The 15432-nt window shown below is 55.8% G+C and overlaps 5 protein-coding genes across 5 annotated transcripts; 2 read left to right on the top strand and 3 right to left on the bottom strand.

Annotated features, from left to right (window-relative positions):
• Positions 1-18: 18 nt before the first annotated feature.
• L226DRAFT_529137 (cleft lip and palate transmembrane 1) lies at positions 19-3304 on the bottom strand. The gene is made up of 17 exons (XM_067679537.1): positions 3087-3304; positions 2975-3008; positions 2554-2888; positions 2383-2497; positions 2242-2333; positions 2156-2188; positions 2035-2107; positions 1654-1975; positions 1533-1602; positions 1284-1403; positions 1154-1229; positions 1062-1101; positions 854-1004; positions 706-798; positions 630-649; positions 499-577; positions 19-429 (listed from the first exon to the last, which is right to left on the bottom strand). Exons 1-17 carry the CDS (start codon positions 3189-3191, stop codon positions 295-297), a joined length of 1893 nt encoding a protein of 630 aa, XP_067541251.1. The 5' UTR covers positions 3192-3304; the 3' UTR covers positions 19-294.
• A 205-nt stretch (positions 3305-3509) lies between these two features.
• On the bottom strand, positions 3510-5317 carry L226DRAFT_498293 (uncharacterized protein). Its single transcript, XM_067677657.1, has 7 exons — positions 5139-5317; positions 4998-5073; positions 4615-4926; positions 4476-4553; positions 4238-4408; positions 3976-4180; positions 3510-3915 (listed from the first exon to the last, which is right to left on the bottom strand). Exons 1-7 carry the CDS (start codon positions 5174-5176, stop codon positions 3773-3775), a joined length of 1023 nt encoding a protein of 340 aa, XP_067541250.1. The 5' UTR covers positions 5177-5317; the 3' UTR covers positions 3510-3772.
• Positions 5318-6094: 777 nt separating this feature from the next.
• On the top strand, positions 6095-9424 carry L226DRAFT_542015 (chitin synthase; the record flags this gene model as incomplete). Its single annotated transcript, XM_067682103.1, has 13 exons — positions 6095-6327; positions 6387-6623; positions 6675-7065; positions 7117-7284; positions 7338-7536; positions 7595-7944; positions 8002-8082; positions 8135-8254; positions 8310-8428; positions 8487-8553; positions 8612-8743; positions 8802-9308; positions 9371-9424. 13 exons carry the CDS (start codon positions 6095-6097, stop codon positions 9422-9424), a joined length of 2658 nt encoding a protein of 885 aa, XP_067541249.1.
• Positions 9425-10039: 615 nt separating this feature from the next.
• L226DRAFT_556611 (uncharacterized protein) lies at positions 10040-11191 on the bottom strand. Its single transcript, XM_067683140.1, has 3 exons — positions 10697-11191; positions 10546-10632; positions 10040-10491 (listed from the first exon to the last, which is right to left on the bottom strand). The coding sequence occupies exons 1-3, from the start codon at positions 10879-10881 to the stop codon at positions 10347-10349; spliced, it is 417 nt and encodes a 138-aa protein (XP_067541248.1). The 5' UTR covers positions 10882-11191; the 3' UTR covers positions 10040-10346.
• A 1716-nt stretch (positions 11192-12907) lies between these two features.
• On the top strand, positions 12908-13720 carry L226DRAFT_116857 (uncharacterized protein). The gene has a single exon (XM_067672178.1). It carries the CDS (start codon positions 13131-13133, stop codon positions 13578-13580), a length of 450 nt encoding a protein of 149 aa, XP_067541247.1. The 5' UTR covers positions 12908-13130; the 3' UTR covers positions 13581-13720.
• Positions 13721-15432: the final 1712 nt, after the last annotated feature.

Raw genomic sequence — 15432 nt, 5'->3', positions numbered from 1 at the left:
CAGTCACCTGAGCGCACAGCTGTGGTTGAATACTCGCTGCACGGCCTTCCGCATGCACGTCGTTCAGTGGATCACCGAACGACACGCTACAAGCCTTCTCAGGCAATGCAGCCGGACACAAGTCCATTCTATACTATCCGATCTATCATCACTCTCCGTAAAGCAAGTCCCCGCATGCCATATCCGCCCACAGAACTCGAAAACGCCGTCTGATCGTGGGTGCTCCGGCCGAGATAGCATCCATCCACACCCTCGACCCCACACTTCCCCGGTCGACAACAGTCAACCGAGACGTCACCGGTTCTTCTTCGACTCTGCCTTCTTTGTTTTCGTCTTCGGCGTGTCCTTGCCTTCGACGGCATTCACGTCAGTTTCCATCACCTGACCGTACTCGTTCACCCGATTAGGATCCACTCGGTAGATCCATCGCTGCGAGCACCACCATGCATGGTGAGCACGTTGGTCGGTCATGTCGACGATCAGGAACGCAATACGCACCTGATAGAGGAACACTAGGAATACAACATCGTCACGGAAACACGCCAGCCGGTGGAGAATTGGCATCTTGATACAGAAGCTGCAAAGAAACATGAGCGCTCGGACTCCCGAACATTCCGAGGGGTACGTACGCAAATAGGTCATCGACAACCTAGTGAGAACGCTTCCATTGAGCACCGCGTCATAACACATCGTCGAAGCACCTACAGTGGAGAGCGTTTTGTAGACCATGGCCTTCATAGGCATATGCGCCACGCTCTTGAGCTTGTAGTTGATGATCAGTTGCGGGATGAGTTGCGCCTGAAAGAAAGTTGTGCGTCAGACTTCCTGAACGGAAGAGTAGAGTGTTACTCACAAAGCCGAACATGTAGACAAATGACGTCAAGGTCGAAATAACAAACGAATACCATCCTCGGTGAGTTTCATAGAGCAGTGAGTAGACCGTGTATGCCGCCAAACAGGGGATGGTGAAGTAGGCAACGATGCGGAACGCAAGCTTGTCGTATCTATCGTTATGTCAATTACATTGCAGAAAGGCGAAAACATAGGCCCAGAGAACTTGCTCTTGCGTCTTCTTCTCATCTTCGCTTAGTACATGTTTGTCTGAAGGGCGTCCCATTGAGCGTTGTCAGACGTTCGTCGGTAGCTCACTGACCTTTGATATCAATCATGTAGGGTAACCAAGAACCAGGAGGCGATGGTGCCAGGCTAATATCAACCGCCTTCGTGATCTAGGCCGGGACTTGAGCAAAATAGAATGGATTGAGCCCCCATGAACCGCTCACCTTCCATGCCTCAATCACAACACCGATTCCAGAACCCATCAAAATCATCCAGCTAGTCTGTTCGTTGTTGTCGATGAGATAAAGCAAGATGATAATCTGCACCACGACGTTTGTAACAATCTAGAACGAAATAAGTTCAAGTAAGCAGATGAGACAAGTACGAAATAGCTTAGACGAACAGTTCTATAAAGATACGCGAAATCAGTCATCGTAAGTCGAACGACTAGCAAAGGAAACTTCATACCTAACGGATACACCGACAAGCTCCCGTTTCTGTCTCCAATGCGAAACATCTGAGCTGAAGGCGAGGAACTCAAACCTGTTTTGTGCTTAGTATATGCACAACTCGCAGCGGAACAACTCAGCTCACACAACGTGCAGGACGCTGACCAGCGCCGTAAGCCCAAGGAAGTACGGATTCGTCTCCACGAGCATACGTTTCACCTCATCAAGCTCGGAAGCCGAATTGCCACCTTGCTGCTTAGCGGCCTCCGCGAAGCTCTGGGTGAGCGCAGCGAAGATGGTGAACTTCCAGTATGCCATGGGCTGGAACTCAATCTGCAGAGGAACCGTGGGTGTGGTGTGGTTAAGCTCCATGTACTGCGAGCGGAGGTGCCAGAACTCGTTGGGGAATATAATGGGCCAATAGTATGGTCGTCCAGTTTCGTCGCGTTCAGGGGTGAGCTGAATATCTGTCGGACCATATGAGTGTAAATATGAAAATGAAACCAGTTGCAACTATAGAACGCACAACGCGCAGTCGCTGGTTGGACCTGCTGGAGCTGAATTGCCGGGTTGTCAGAGATTAGCGCGAGGGTGAGGTTCTGTGACGGGTCAGTCTCAAGTTTCCCAATGGTGACTTGCACACTCACATTATGCCAGTGTGATACGATAATCTCTCCTTCCTGAAAGTGTCCTGTCAGTTGCACGGCTTAATCGAACTCACTACTGCACATACCTCTTCGGCCTCCTCAGTAGTCTCCTCAACGGAGCCGCTCAGGAGGTTCTTCACCTTGCGGACCTTGGTTTTGGGGAGGTACTTCGTCAAGGCTAGACCACGTTAACCACTAGCTAACCGGTGGGCAAATACAGCACTCACGAGTTCTAACATGGTGGACAGCCCGGGGGTCGAACTTTGAATCCGAAGGATCCGGGCTAGCACCGTCGCGCACAAGGAAGACATCGGCCCAAAGGGATCCATTGTTCAGTACGCTCTACGTTACAGGCACACGTTTGAATGCAGTCCGTTATAACAAAACACACCACGCACCTCCGGCAGTTTCACCGTGAAGTCCGCTACGCGCTTCTCATTCCAGTCCCCGAATGTGATGTTCCTCCACACCAAGCTGGGCAGATCGGCGTCGTTGTCCTTCCTGTACCCAGACGTCCATTTCGAGGAGAAGACATCACCTGTTGGAGACGTCGAGAGATGTACGTGCATCGCCAGCGGAATACCAAGCGGCCAGGCTGCGACCGCGTGTGTAGGGACTGCATTTGCAGTGGCTTCCTGTCCGGGCACTTGCGCCTGTGGGACGGACCCCGCAGGCACGGCCGGCTGCTGCTGTGCTGGCTGCTGTTGCTTCCCGAACCCAAGGAACTTGGTAGCTGTCAACGTCCGAGGGTCCCGAAGGGAAGGCGAAATACAGCGTCAGCACCGACGCAGTGAAACAGCGACAGATAATGCTGCGTACCGACTTGACTTATCGCGTAAAACAACAGAATTTGCTACAGCGCATGTCAAACCACGTTATACCTCGGGCATCACCAGCATGAGCCCGACAAGAACTGTATGCGTTTGCTTACCTGGGCGACACCCCAAAACCTGCGCAGCGGGGATTCCTCTTCCGCCCTGCCACCACCACCGCCGTTCGCTGGCGCCGCCTGCGCGGCCGCATTGTCTGTCGGCATTGCTCTCGTACACAGCCCAGAAGGTCTCCGGGGTCGGGTTGCGAAGGTCGCAGTGTACGTGAAACGGGATGAGGTATCGCCTGCAGAGGACGCACAGCAAGAGGATGAATCCGATGATGCAGCAGTGCAAACGCGCCTTGGGCCCTGCGCGTGCTTTTCCGGCCCGCCAAGCATTTGCGGTTTACATAGGCGCGCGAACTTCAAGCCCGGCTAGCAGACAGACTGCAACTGCATGCACTCGGACCCCGGAAATTTCATCGTGTATTACAGTCTTGACAGGTGCTGACCTTCTGATCAACGTCGTCGTTGTGCTTGGTTCGGGATGAGAGCTAGCAGACAGCACTGGCATTGAGTTGGGGAACTTCATCCGAATCCGGAGTGTCGTAGTTACATAGCAAAGTCAGAAGGGATGACATCCTGATGAGTGCTTCCAACTCCAACATAGAATCCGAGTCATGAAAAGTCCAAATCCAAACATAAATAGTAACATGCGAACAGAAAGGAAGCAGCCAGACGGTCACCATTGTATACCGTGACGTTCCAAAGACATGGTCCACACCTCTCCCAGCCCCAAGGGTGCCTCAGAGCTTCGACCCAACTCCAGGCTTCACCACATAGTAGAGGCGGGGAAAATGACAGAACACGGTGCCGTCAGAGCCTTCTGTCCTGATTGTGACTTCCTCCTTGTTCAATGCAACAAGGGGTCCAATTGTTGCTACTTTACCTGTGAAAGGAGTTGCCTTCAGTACTTCTCGTCACGGACAGCCCACACAGACGGACATACCATTGTCGGACGGAGTTACAGACACAATTTGCTGCAACTTAACACCGAGTCGGGACGCCTCAACCTCATCAAATCCCACGACCTTCGGGTCTTCTGCAACCGAGGAGGTGATGTTCTCCGCAGCCTGCGCGCCGGGAATAGTCCCCAGCACGAGTTTCTGGGCTGCGTTGGATGCGGCTATATACTCGGACATGCGGGTGATCCACTTGCGGCAAGGACGTCAGTCGGTATCTGGCACGGCAACCATTTGGGATCGACGTACTGCGGTCGTCGCAGGTATGCTGGCTGGGTCGAACAGGTCTTGCATATACCGTAGTGGCCTAAATTGTTGCATCCATTCCCAGACGTAGTGAATGGAGATATCGGCCAGGCCGGGGGTCTCAGTATCCATCAGCCATGTCCGGCGGTCCGCCAGTTGTTCCTCAATGAGAGCCTACGGTGATGTGAACATAAGGGGACAATACTAGTGATAGCATGCGAAGGGACGCTTGAACGCTTACCAGATGGGAAGACAGCCAACTCTTAACAGTAGGCAAGTTGGACGCGATGGCTTCAGGATCGACCTTCTTCCCAAACCACTGCAATCCAGCTCAATGAGCGACTATTCCGTGACATTGACGCGGGACAGAGAAGACGCACAGCGCTCCGGTCATCCAAAAACTCCTGGGTGAACTTGTGGTACGGAAGGGTTAGTGAACCCAGCTGCCCAATCGTTCTGTCCGCATAGCTCATAGCAAAGGCCTTGATCATTCCGGTGTCGGCCTTTCCTCCTCCGCTGCGCTTGGGGAAGAGCGTGCCGAAGGCTTCGGAAGGCGGGAAGCGACGTTCCAGCACGGACGCAATGAGGCTGCTATCGCAGTAGACGTCCCTTCCTATAGCCAGGACAGGTATAAGACGATACTTCACGCCCAATCGATCTGCAAGGTCGGGGCGAGGCAATGTCATGGGCACCTGGTGAGCAGCGGGCAGACATGGAAGCTGTCAACCGGCGGCGACCGTGCTACCAGTCAACAAGTACCGACCTCGACTCTGGCGTGAGGTATCCTCTTGATAGTCAACATGTTCTTCACCTTCCGAGCAATTGGAGAAGCATCATAACTGGCAGTGGGAAATGTGTGAACGGTCCATCCCTGGATATTGGATTGCAGTATACGCCGACTCACTGGTATAGAATGACCGGGTATTGAGCCGTAGCTGCCATTGCGATGAGTATGTCAGCAGGCCTCTGACCTGCGTGTGCGCCCAGGAAGACCGACGCGACACGCCGGAGGAGTCGTGTAAATGCGTCTCAAGTCCGCGGTCACCAAATCACGCGGAACCCGACGCGCCCATTGCCCAACGCTTGGGCGGCCGCGAAGGGCGCTTATGCAATTATGGTGGCTTTGAATCGGTCTTTGTAGATCTGCCAATAAGATCGATCACTGACACTGCGGCGGACGGCTGGAGATCTATTCAGGCTGCTTGGCGATTTGCGGGACGCACGATGAGCGGGGTCGTGCACCTGCAAGCTCGAGGATGCGTAGTGTTGAAGATCTATCCGACTGGCCACCTCGGCGGTACAACACGACGGTACACGAGGCATAGAGGACCCGCGCGCATCACTTGGATGAGGGAAGTGTGAAATGCGCTGAAAGACAGATCTAAGCACGCCGCACAGCACCAGCACGGAGGTCTTACCCCGGCCACCCCTTAGCGCGCAAGGTTGCTACGTAGGTGCCACAAACGCTATCGGGGGTGCTTCTGCGCAGCTCAGCATGCCCCCCCATTCAGCCTTGGTTCCCTGAGCCTTAGGCTTTTGGCATGAAAGTCACCACATTGATGCTGTGGCTGAGCATGAGCAAGACATGCGCGAGTCGCAGAGACCATTTGGGAGAGGAGAGGAGAGGAGAGGAGGAGGCATCTCTGGGACGACCATAATTAGAGCGCAGCATCGCCTCCCGCTCGGCCAAGAGGTGGCAGGAGTCTCATTGGGAGAGGAAGGGCGGGGCGATGAGCCTGAGGGCGCTCAGTAGTGTTGGTACAAAAGCACTCGGGCAGGCATTCTCCGCAACTTCCACGACCCATCAGGCAGGCCCTCCGACGACAACCTCAACCACCACCTCGTCCTACGCCGCCTGCAATGGCCGACCAGCGCCCGCCCCTCCCCTCCTTGTCCTCCCAATCCTCCACAACGGACCTCACCCTCACCGATCCCTTTACTGACCGCCAGCGGGCAATCAACTTCGCGGAGCCCTCTTTCCCCACTCCGAACCAGAGCGTCGCGTCCTTCCCTAACGAGTTCGGGAACCTTGGCGACTACGATGATGACGAGGAGAAGCGTCCACTGACGAGGGAGCATGGGACATCGTACCCGTAAGTCTCATTTCCGTGTCGGCAGATGTTACGCTTCCGGCTAAGTACGCTACGCGTAGCCCCATCGACCCCAACTCTTACGGTGACCCGTACGGTGGTGCGCGACCCATGTCTGTCGCGTCCACATCCTCTATGGGTGCAGAGTCTCAGTGGAGGCGCCGACAGACCATCAAGCGTGGTGTCACCCGCAAGGTCAAGCTCACCAAGGGTAACTTCATCACCGAATACGCAGTCCCGACTCCCATCTTCAGTGCCATCGAGCCCAAATGGCAGAGCAGCAAGAGCACCGAGTTCTCGTAAGTGGATCATTGCCTTCATGTTAGCGCGCACACTCAAGAGCTACGCAGACACATGCGGTACACAGCTGCCACCTGTGACCCCGATGACTTCAGCGAGGCCAACGGTTACAGCCTCCGTACAAAGATGTACAACCGTCAGACCGAGCTCCTGATTGCCGTCACCTCCTATAACGAAGACAAGACCCTCTACGCGCGTACCCTGCACGGTGTCATGCTGAACATCCGTGACATCTGCAAAACGAAGCAGTCCAAGTACTGGCGTCGGACAGCGGAAGAGGGTACGCCGGGATGGCAGAAGATCACCGTGGCGCTCATCATTGATGGTCTTGAACCCATGGACAAGACCGTCCTGGACATCCTTGCGACCGTCGGTGTCTACCAGGACGGCGTCATGAAGAAGCAGGTCGATGGCAAGGACACCGTCGCGCACATCTTCGAGGTATGGCAACCATTTTGGCACGTTTGACATGCGCGCTGACGTACCTCTCAGTACACGACCCAACTGTCAGTCGACACCACGCCTCAGCTAGTCGTTCCACAGGGCGAGGACCCCAACAACCTCGTGCCCGTCCAGATCATTCTGGTCATCAAGGCCAAGAACCAGAAGAAGATTAACTCCCATCGTTGGCTCTTCAACGCCATCGGCCGCATGCTTGAGGTGCGCAGTCAAACTCTTGATTGAGCGCTCCGTCCTGAGACCATGTCACACAGCCGGAAATCTGTGTTCTCATCGATGCAGGCACCAAGCCCGGCCGCAAGTCGATCTACTACTTGTGGGAGGCCTTCTACAACGACCCGCACCTCGGTGGATGCTGTGGTGAAATTCACGCCATGATTGAGGGCGGCCGCAAGCTGCTCAACCCGCTTGTTGCTGCGCAAAACTTCGAGTACAAGATGTCAAACATTCTGGGTAGGCACCTGTCGCTTGGATTGTTCCCAACCATGCTCATGTCATCTCCGTGTCACAGACAAGCCTCTTGAGAGCAGTTTTGGCTACGTCTCCGTGTTGCCCGGTGCCTTCTCAGCGTACCGGTTCCGCGCTATTCTCGGCCGACCACTAGACCAGTATTTCCACGGTGACCACTCGCTCGCGGATCGCCTTGGCCCTAAGGGTATCTACGGCATGAACATCTTCACGAAGAACATGTTCTTGGCTGAGGACCGTATTCTCTGTTTCGAGCTGGTCGCGAAGGCGAACGACAAGTGGACTTTGACGTACGTCAAGCCCAGTAAGGCCGAGACGGATGTTCCCGAGTCCGCCGCTGAATTGATTGGTCAACGTCGGCGTTGGCTGAACGGTTCATTCGCCGCATCAGTGGTACGTCCGTCTCCGATAGTTCTAACGTGAGCCATGGTTTCATGATATTTTTGCAAGTACGCCATTGTGAACTTCTTCAAGCTGTACCGGTCCGGCCATGGCATCATCCGTATGTTCTTCTTCCACGTCCAAGCATTGGTACGTAACACGCTAGTACGAGCTGTTTCTTGGTGCTAAGAGAGGAGTGCAGTACAACATCTTCTCACTGGTCTTCTCTTGGTTCGCCCTGGCAAACATCTGGCTTACGTTCAGCATCATCATCGACCTGCTTCCTGATCAAGGTATCGTCATCTTCGGTGGGGTAACTGCGGTAAGTCTCATAACACGTCCGTCCTGGTTGGATGGTACCACTGACAGCCCTCTAGACGCACTGGGTCAACCTCGTTCTCAAGTGGATTTACCTTGCGTTCTTGGCATTGCAGTTCGTCTTGGCGCTAGGTAACCGACCCAAGGGTGAGCGTGCAACGTACAACATTACCCTCTGGTGAGCTCGGAATGCACTAAGTATTGTATGTTTCGTGTTTCTCACTGTCTTCTCCCAGGGTGTACGGTATTCTTGCTGTATACTTGCTGGTCTGCTCGTTCTGGTTGACGGTTGTCGCGTTCAAGGTGGGTTCTCTTCACATATACATTCTCTTCCTACGCTCACACCAATTCCTGCATTCAGAATATTCCTAACGAACTGAAGGGAGCTTCGACGTCTGAGATCCTCGGGAAGATCTTCAAGCCGCCTATTGGTGCTCTGATTGCTGCCATGATGTCGACCTTCGGTATCTGGTTGATTGCTTGTCTCCTCTACGTACGTTTCGCCCCTTGCATTGCAGAGCTAATGCGCAGTCGTCTAACATATGATGCAGCGTGACCCTTGGCACCTTGGATCCAGCATGTTCCAGTATCTCTGTTTGGCCCCCTCGTTCACGAACGTCCTGAACGTATACGCATTCTGCAACCTCCACGATGTTTCTTGGGGTACGAAGGGTTCGGACAAGGCGGAGGCGCTGCCGTCGGTATCGTCGAAGAAGACCAAGGACGCCGATACTGCCGTCGTCGAGGACACCACACGGAACAAGGAGGACCTGGACGCGGCGTTCAAGGAGACCGTCACGCGTGCCCTCACGAAGCTCCAGACAAAGGAGGAGATCGAAAAGCCGACCATGGACGACGAGAACAAGACGTTCCGCACGCGTCTTGTTGCGTTCTGGATGCTTAGCAATGCCGGTCTCGCCGTTGCGATCCAGAACCTGAACGGCTTGGGTTCCGGCAACGAGCAGACCGACAAGACTACTCTGCAGGAGAGGCAGAACATCTACTTCTCTGTCATCCTTTACTCCACGTTCGGTCTTGCGCTGGTCAAGTTCATCGGAGTAAGTTTAGTCTATTATCTTCGAAAACGAACATCACCTGACTCTGCGTGCCCCCTTTTTAGTGCCTCTTCTACTGGTTCAGGCGAAACCTCTTCCGCTGCTGCCGGAGGAACTAAGCTACGGCCGCTACGTCGGCGCAGTGTTGGTGTCGGACGGAGGAAGGACACGCTGTCTGGTTCGGGCCGTCGTCATCTCAAAGCATATATCTCCCTCACATGGGTCGCCACGGACACTTTCTTGTGCTAGATCCGCCCACGGAGTCATTCTCTCATACCACGTCTTACGATAATGTCGGATTCATGTGCTCTCTCGTTTTATCCTATTGTACTTATCCCGTGGACGCTCGGAGTCGAACGTCTAGGACGGCTGGATCTTGGGGGGTCTATAATGGAATTTCCGTGATGCGTCCAGTACGCCTTCCCCTATTTCCTTGTTTGAAGGGTGTATTCTTCGTCTTGTTTTTTCGCCTCTCAAGGCGAGTTGCTGGATCGATGAAACCCCTCTGGCAGAGATCTTCTCTGCGTCGTTCCACTCGGTCTTCTCGACGCTCTCTGCCTACTCGACTTCCGCCCAACTAGCGGATATCACCTAGCGATCTCACAGGGGGGGGGGACAGCGCCGTCGTGCTCGGCAGAGACGGTGATATACCTAGAGTACCTTAGTTTCATGTACGAGACGTTCGATACGCCAGCTCTCAAGGAACGGATATCATCGTTTGCAGTCCCAGCATCGTGGTCGATCGGTCTTGTTGCTTCGAAAATGATACAACTGTGCTCCATTCGACACGAGGAACCACGCCTCGGGTAGATTTAAAGGACAGAGAGAATACAGGTGCACTCGGCACTACGGAGTCGTGGATGTCGTGACAGCAAAACAAAACAGGACGAGCGGCGAGAGACGAGATACGCGAGAAGGACTGCGATGGACGATGGACGATGGCGGGACGTGGAATAGTCGTACAGAATAAAGATCGACGGCGACAACCTTGAACCTCTCCGGCACAGCGGCCGTGGCAACGGACTGCTGCTGTTCGAGTATCTAGAACGGGTTCTCGTCGTCGTCCATCTTGCTGTCTGTTGACGGCTCTGTGGATGTCTTGGGCGCGCTCTCTTCAGAGTCCGAGTCCGCATCGTCATCCTTCTGTTGTTGGCTGAAGAGCGAGGGCATGGGCTTAGCCGCACCCCTGCAATGGGTACGATCAGCATTGCCCACGGTCGCAGTAGTGCTGAACACATACTTGGTGAAGTGCTTCTTCTTCGTCGCGTTCAGCTTCTGGCTGCACGGGGTCATCATGTTGTCCGTAGGCGAGACGTAGGTAGGGTTGCTGGTTCGAGTTCGAACATGAACTGCGGTTCGGAATGCGACCACATCCACAACGCAGGACTCACTGTGTCTTCGCGAACTTCTTCGCGAGGAGTGCCTTTGCACCCATGCCCGGTTGGTTGAGCTGCCCGTTAGTGGCGTTGCCGAGCGGCGCTTGAGGGACGACAACGTGCGCCGCTTGCGAGGGGTTGTGCAAAGGCTGGATGGGGGTACCAATGGGGGAGTCGTTGGGCGTGGTAGTGGCAGACATGGCGGTAGTTAATCTGTGGTGTGGGGCAGTCTGCAGGCAGAGAGGGGGGACGCAGCGACGGGCAGAGGGACGAGTAGGAGGTGGTTGTGAAGGAAGAGGCGCGAGTGGCTGACCGCGAGTTGAACTTGCTGCCTCTTGAAGTTCGCTTTGCCACGCGCGTCCCCCAAAATGAACATCACGTGCAGCGCGCTCGCGTTCGGGCCACTGCACACGTGGTCGCGTCCGAGCGCTAGCAAGCCTCACAGCTCACCACGACTAGGATCTCTCCTATGCTGCAGTCTGGTACTGCTCAAGTGTGCAGGTACGTTGAGACCTGCATATTATATGGAGCTATGCAAATCTGGCTTTGCTCCTAGTGCTTAACGCGCCGAGTCAGGACGCAGTGACTATGGGTATGCTAGAAGACCTCGTACCTGGGATACACATGAGATAGAGGATGCTGGAGTTGCTCTTGCTCACCACGCATATAACGTTTTGGCGGACATGTTTGCAAGTTCCTAGTAGGTAAGTCACGTCGGCCGAAATACTAGCCTTGTTGGCCCCTCACGCTCGTCGTACCCATTGATCTCTCTGGCGACGATCATACATATATGTAAGTCGTCATGGACCTTGTTCCCATGATTCCTCCACCCGAAACCCGGGCCCGGCGCTGAGGAGACTTTGACCGCCGTTTACGTGCCGTTAATCTGCCAGGTATGTCATAGTTTGGCGTCCCTTCCAAGCTCGTCGTGCTTCTGCTTGATGCAATAGCGACCGGCCGAGACTTGGTCAATTATAGGACTGTTCTCTCATCGGGTACCACGGAGGCAAGAGTCAATGTCTGGTCGCATCGCCCTTGCCATCGCGTGTGTACTCATGGACGATCTATGTTTAGAGAAGAACAGGGAAAGACAGACCGACAGTACAGGTCAGTGAACGCCCCTCTCTCAACGACCAACGCTCGTTGCGCCATTGATCTGACATGTACTGAATACCGAGCGCATCTCTCCAGTGCCACGCACCAGCTGCACGGATCACAGGTCGGGGCGCCCCACTGCGCCCTTTCTCATCCACTCCGGAGGAGCACGTTGCTTGCCGTAAGTTGCAGTTTTGCGCAGCCTTTCAGCCGCTGACGGGTCACGGAATTGCGTTGTGACAGAATCCTCTCCCTCGCTTCCGCTTGTGCACGTTGCAGCTGCTGAAGCGAAGGGATAGAGCTTCGTGTGTCCTCTTGAGATAAGGACATCCCCTTTCGCGACCACACATAGACCGCATCCCGCGAGCTAGAGTGGCTCGCGAGAGCTTAACCCTGATAATCGACACGAATATGTCGTACTCGCCCTGTCCAGGACCGCATGGCCCAGTCCGGCGGTACATCTCGCCGCCGAGACACAGAATGTGGACTGCGTCAACACCGCGGCCGAGGATCCACTTATGCTCGCCCATCTTATCGCAAGTGCCACTCCGGGCACTTGACTTCCCCACCTGCGTACGTATAGACACGGCGTACTAGCAGCTTCTCAGCCCTCACACGTTCGGCAGGGGCAACGTTGCAGCACTTCTCGCACCGTGCACCGTGTGTGGCGTAAACGTTGCACCGTCGTCGCAGTTCTTGCAGCACACCCGACGTCGCTTCCGCCGCCGTGTACGACACGGTTCCCGTTGCTGCTGGCCGGCTCCCCCACCGTGTGGCAGGCGACGCAACGTGCTGAGCCTGGCTTATCTATGACATATGCGCGCTGTTGCCGAGCACGCAGAAGGTGATGTGTTGCCCTGTATCCCAACGGACATGAACTTTACTGAACGTCCGCGCTCAGATACATCTATTGATTCGTATTGCCGCCGCCTCCTGCGTTCTCAACCGCCCCCTGCCATCGTCTCACGCTAGCGCTCCGGTGTTCTCGTCGACTGAGCTGCAGTGAGAGCGGAGTACACGTTCAACTGGGTATCCGGCGCGCTATACTAGTGCGGCCACAGCAACAGCCCGGTGGCGGATTCGCATATGCAGACAGCTCTCGCCATCTGCTGGCCACACCCACGCACCACTGCCGCCGTCCACCTGCGGCATACCGCCCAGGCCACATCCATGATACGTGCTGCCTTTCCTGCCTTCTCTGTGTTGATCTCCTCTGCAGGCCACAGCGGTGATGTCCGGGAAACTTAGAGTTTAGAGATGGACGCACATGTCCGACACGCTGGGGCGCAACTATCCGCACTGGGACACACCTCCAATCACAACGATCCCTGCACGATTTTGAGAGCGAGTCTCGATGACACGCACCCGCGGTAACCGGAGTGGCGCATACACGAGGTGCTGGGCGCACTCGACCCGAGTACTTCTGCTCCCTTGTGGTACTGCGGTTCTACTAGATTGGGACGACTTTCTCCTGGCTCGGACGACTGCATCTGCGCTAATTCAATGCCCTGGTCCGATGGTCATTGCCAAACGGCCTCTCAAGCACCTCGTTGCAACTGGGGTTCCTGGCCTAGAGTATGGATGCACGCACGTCTCTCGTTCCAGCATCCATTTACATTCCCGCACACGCATGAGGCAATCAAAAAGGAGTCTATTGCATCCCCTCGCAAAAAATTGCTGCAACGAAGACGAACGCTCGAAATTTACAAGAAGTACTGATCCATTATTGCGCCCGCTTCCTTCTTCAATCATGAATGCTCCCGAGCCGTGCGCCTGGAGTATGGTCTGCGCTCCGAGGCGTTGAGAGCTCAAAAGACCGTGCCCAAAGGGTCTGCGGGCTTCTACGAACGAAGCATCGACGCAAGTTGGAGATGCACCCCCGCTTCCCCGCGCCGGATCGTCGAGCCCAGATTTGCAGCAGGAGTCGACTGCGCGGCCATCATTCGCTGGCCAGCTCGCACTCGCCGTGCGCCATCACCGTCTAAGGTACGGGGGTGCAGTGCGGGGAGAGTCTGGGCTCCCCAGGGGGTTCGGCTTCTCGAGCGCCGCGCATTTTTGCACTATCGCTGGCCGTGTCTCGAAACTCAGAAGGTTCTTTGCGACTCGGTCCTCGTTTGCGCTATCCCCAGGGGGCAGATGCCCGCAGCTGCTAGCCATGTCGAGGGACGAGGCGACATGTGCACGGGCCGGTCGGGCGGACTGCATCCGCTCAGAACGGAGGGCGAGGCCAATGACGAACGGCCAGCGATGGGAGAAGCACGGGCTGGGATATGGCGGTTCTGCGAAGCCAGGACGCGAGGCGACATCGAGATTTGCAGATGGCTGACGGCGATATGTGTGGCATTATAGCGGGCCTTCGTCGTGTCTTCTCCCACACCGAGCGAGCGTCGAGAGCTCCATGACCCTCGAGCTGTAGACTCGTGCGTGATGTCTGGGCACGCACGCGACGTTATCAACAGAGATCATTTCCCCGTGGCACCCGCAGTGATGCAAGCCGCTGGAGAATCCTTGGACGAGGGTCCCTAGCGTGAATGATTAAGCTCAAAGTTCCACCCCGCGAGACCGCAAGGCGAAAGATGGCATATAGGGAAGATGACAATAATATTGCTGTCGAGAATAGCTGAGCTGCGATCACTGAGAACCGGGACTTGGAGTTCTGAGAAGGAGGTGCGCTCGGACATATCGTACGTAGAGGGTAGCGTCAGAGATGTGTCATTGACGCACCGCTGCCAAGGATCGTAGTCGTCGTCGATGTCCAATGACTGCCAAGGTCGCTGGTGCTCTCCGCAGCGACGGTTGGTCGACAGGCCGCGTGAGTTGCGATGATGGGGGGTTGATGCGGGGCCTCTCGTTATGGAGTTGGGACTGGGGTAGGCGATCACCGACGGTCGAGCCCTTGCACTAAGGTTGCGATGGGGGCGGCCTAGCGAGATGATGAAGCAAGATAGTCAAGAAGGGATCTTTGTCGCTGTGGCTTTGTGGGTGACAGAGGGCGGTATGCGGCGTGCTGGATAGAAGGTCTCGAAATACACACACGGAAGCCGCGTGGTGGTCGCAAGAAGACGGTAGGAAGTAAGCGGAAATACTACAAGGGGTCTAGCGATGTCTACGGAGCGCAGCGGGGTGTTAGGGGCTTCGGAGGATGGGGAATGGGAGGCGATCGATGGCGGGGCTATTGGACGATGAGGCGATGGTGGGCACGGATGGACGAACGTGGTGGTAATTGGATGGGCCGACAGAGGGACCGTGGCGGCCGTACGTACAGGGCAGTTTTCGAACGCGATTGCCGACGAGGGTGCACGCGGGGAGGAGAGCAATGGAGAGGCGCGGGAGGCGGGGGAGTGGGATGGGGAGGAGATCAGAGCATCAGCAGACCGTGGCGGGGCAGGTGAGCAGGCACAGAGACGTAAGAGCGAGCGCCGGGGAGAGGCCAGAGGAAGGGGCGGGAGGAGGCACTGGCAGGTGCAGCTGCAAGAGCATGCACTCGCACTGGCTGGTCGAGCGCCTGCGTCTGGTCGTCGCTGGTTAAAAGGCTAAACGGTGGCAGTCATGCTCCCGATCCCTCCGCACGCGCCCGCACTCGCCCCCGGAATCTGAAACCGCCACGGGCTGCGTACGCGTGTAATCCTCAACTGCCGCCCAGTCCGCCTCGCAGG

The sequence above is a fragment of the Lentinus tigrinus genome (genome assembly GCF_003813185.1).
Source record: "Lentinus tigrinus ALCF2SS1-7 unplaced genomic scaffold L226scaffold_2, whole genome shotgun sequence".
NCBI lineage: Eukaryota > Fungi > Basidiomycota > Agaricomycetes > Polyporales > Polyporaceae > Lentinus > Lentinus tigrinus.
This window is presented reverse-complemented; position numbering and strand designations above follow the sequence as displayed.

Excerpts from the sequence above, each read along its gene's own strand:
- L226DRAFT_116857 (XM_067672178.1), top strand. The coding sequence starts at position 13,131 with ATGACACGCACCCGCGGTAACCGGAGTGGCGCATACACGAGGTGCTGG.
- L226DRAFT_498293 (XM_067677657.1), bottom strand. The coding sequence starts at position 5,176 with ATGGCAGCTACGGCTCAATACCCGGTCATTCTATACCA. Across the intron at positions 4,181-4,237 it reads GCATACCTGCGACGACCGCA|TGGATCACCCGCATGTCCGA; the intron begins GTACGTCGATCC and ends CCTTGCCGCAAG. Across the intron at positions 3,916-3,975 it reads TGTAACTCCGTCCGACAATG|GTAAAGTAGCAACAATTGGA; the intron begins GTATGTCCGTCT and ends CTCCTTTCACAG.
- L226DRAFT_529137 (XM_067679537.1), bottom strand. The coding sequence starts at position 3,191 with ATGCCGACAGACAATGCGGCCGCGCAGGCGGCGCCAGCGAACGGCGGT. Across the intron at positions 1,005-1,061 it reads GATGAGAAGAAGACGCAAGA|ATACGACAAGCTTGCGTTCC; the intron begins GCAAGTTCTCTG and ends ACATAACGATAG. Across the intron at positions 799-853 it reads TTGTCTACATGTTCGGCTTT|GCGCAACTCATCCCGCAACT; the intron begins GTGAGTAACACT and ends ACTTTCTTTCAG.
- L226DRAFT_556611 (XM_067683140.1), bottom strand. The coding sequence starts at position 10,881 with ATGTCTGCCACTACCACGCCCAACGACTCCCCCATTGGTACCCCCATC. Across the intron at positions 10,633-10,696 it reads AAGAAGTTCGCGAAGACACA|CAACCCTACCTACGTCTCGC; the intron begins GTGAGTCCTGCG and ends AACTCGAACCAG. Across the intron at positions 10,492-10,545 it reads AAGAAGAAGCACTTCACCAA|GGGTGCGGCTAAGCCCATGC; the intron begins GTATGTGTTCAG and ends TACCCATTGCAG.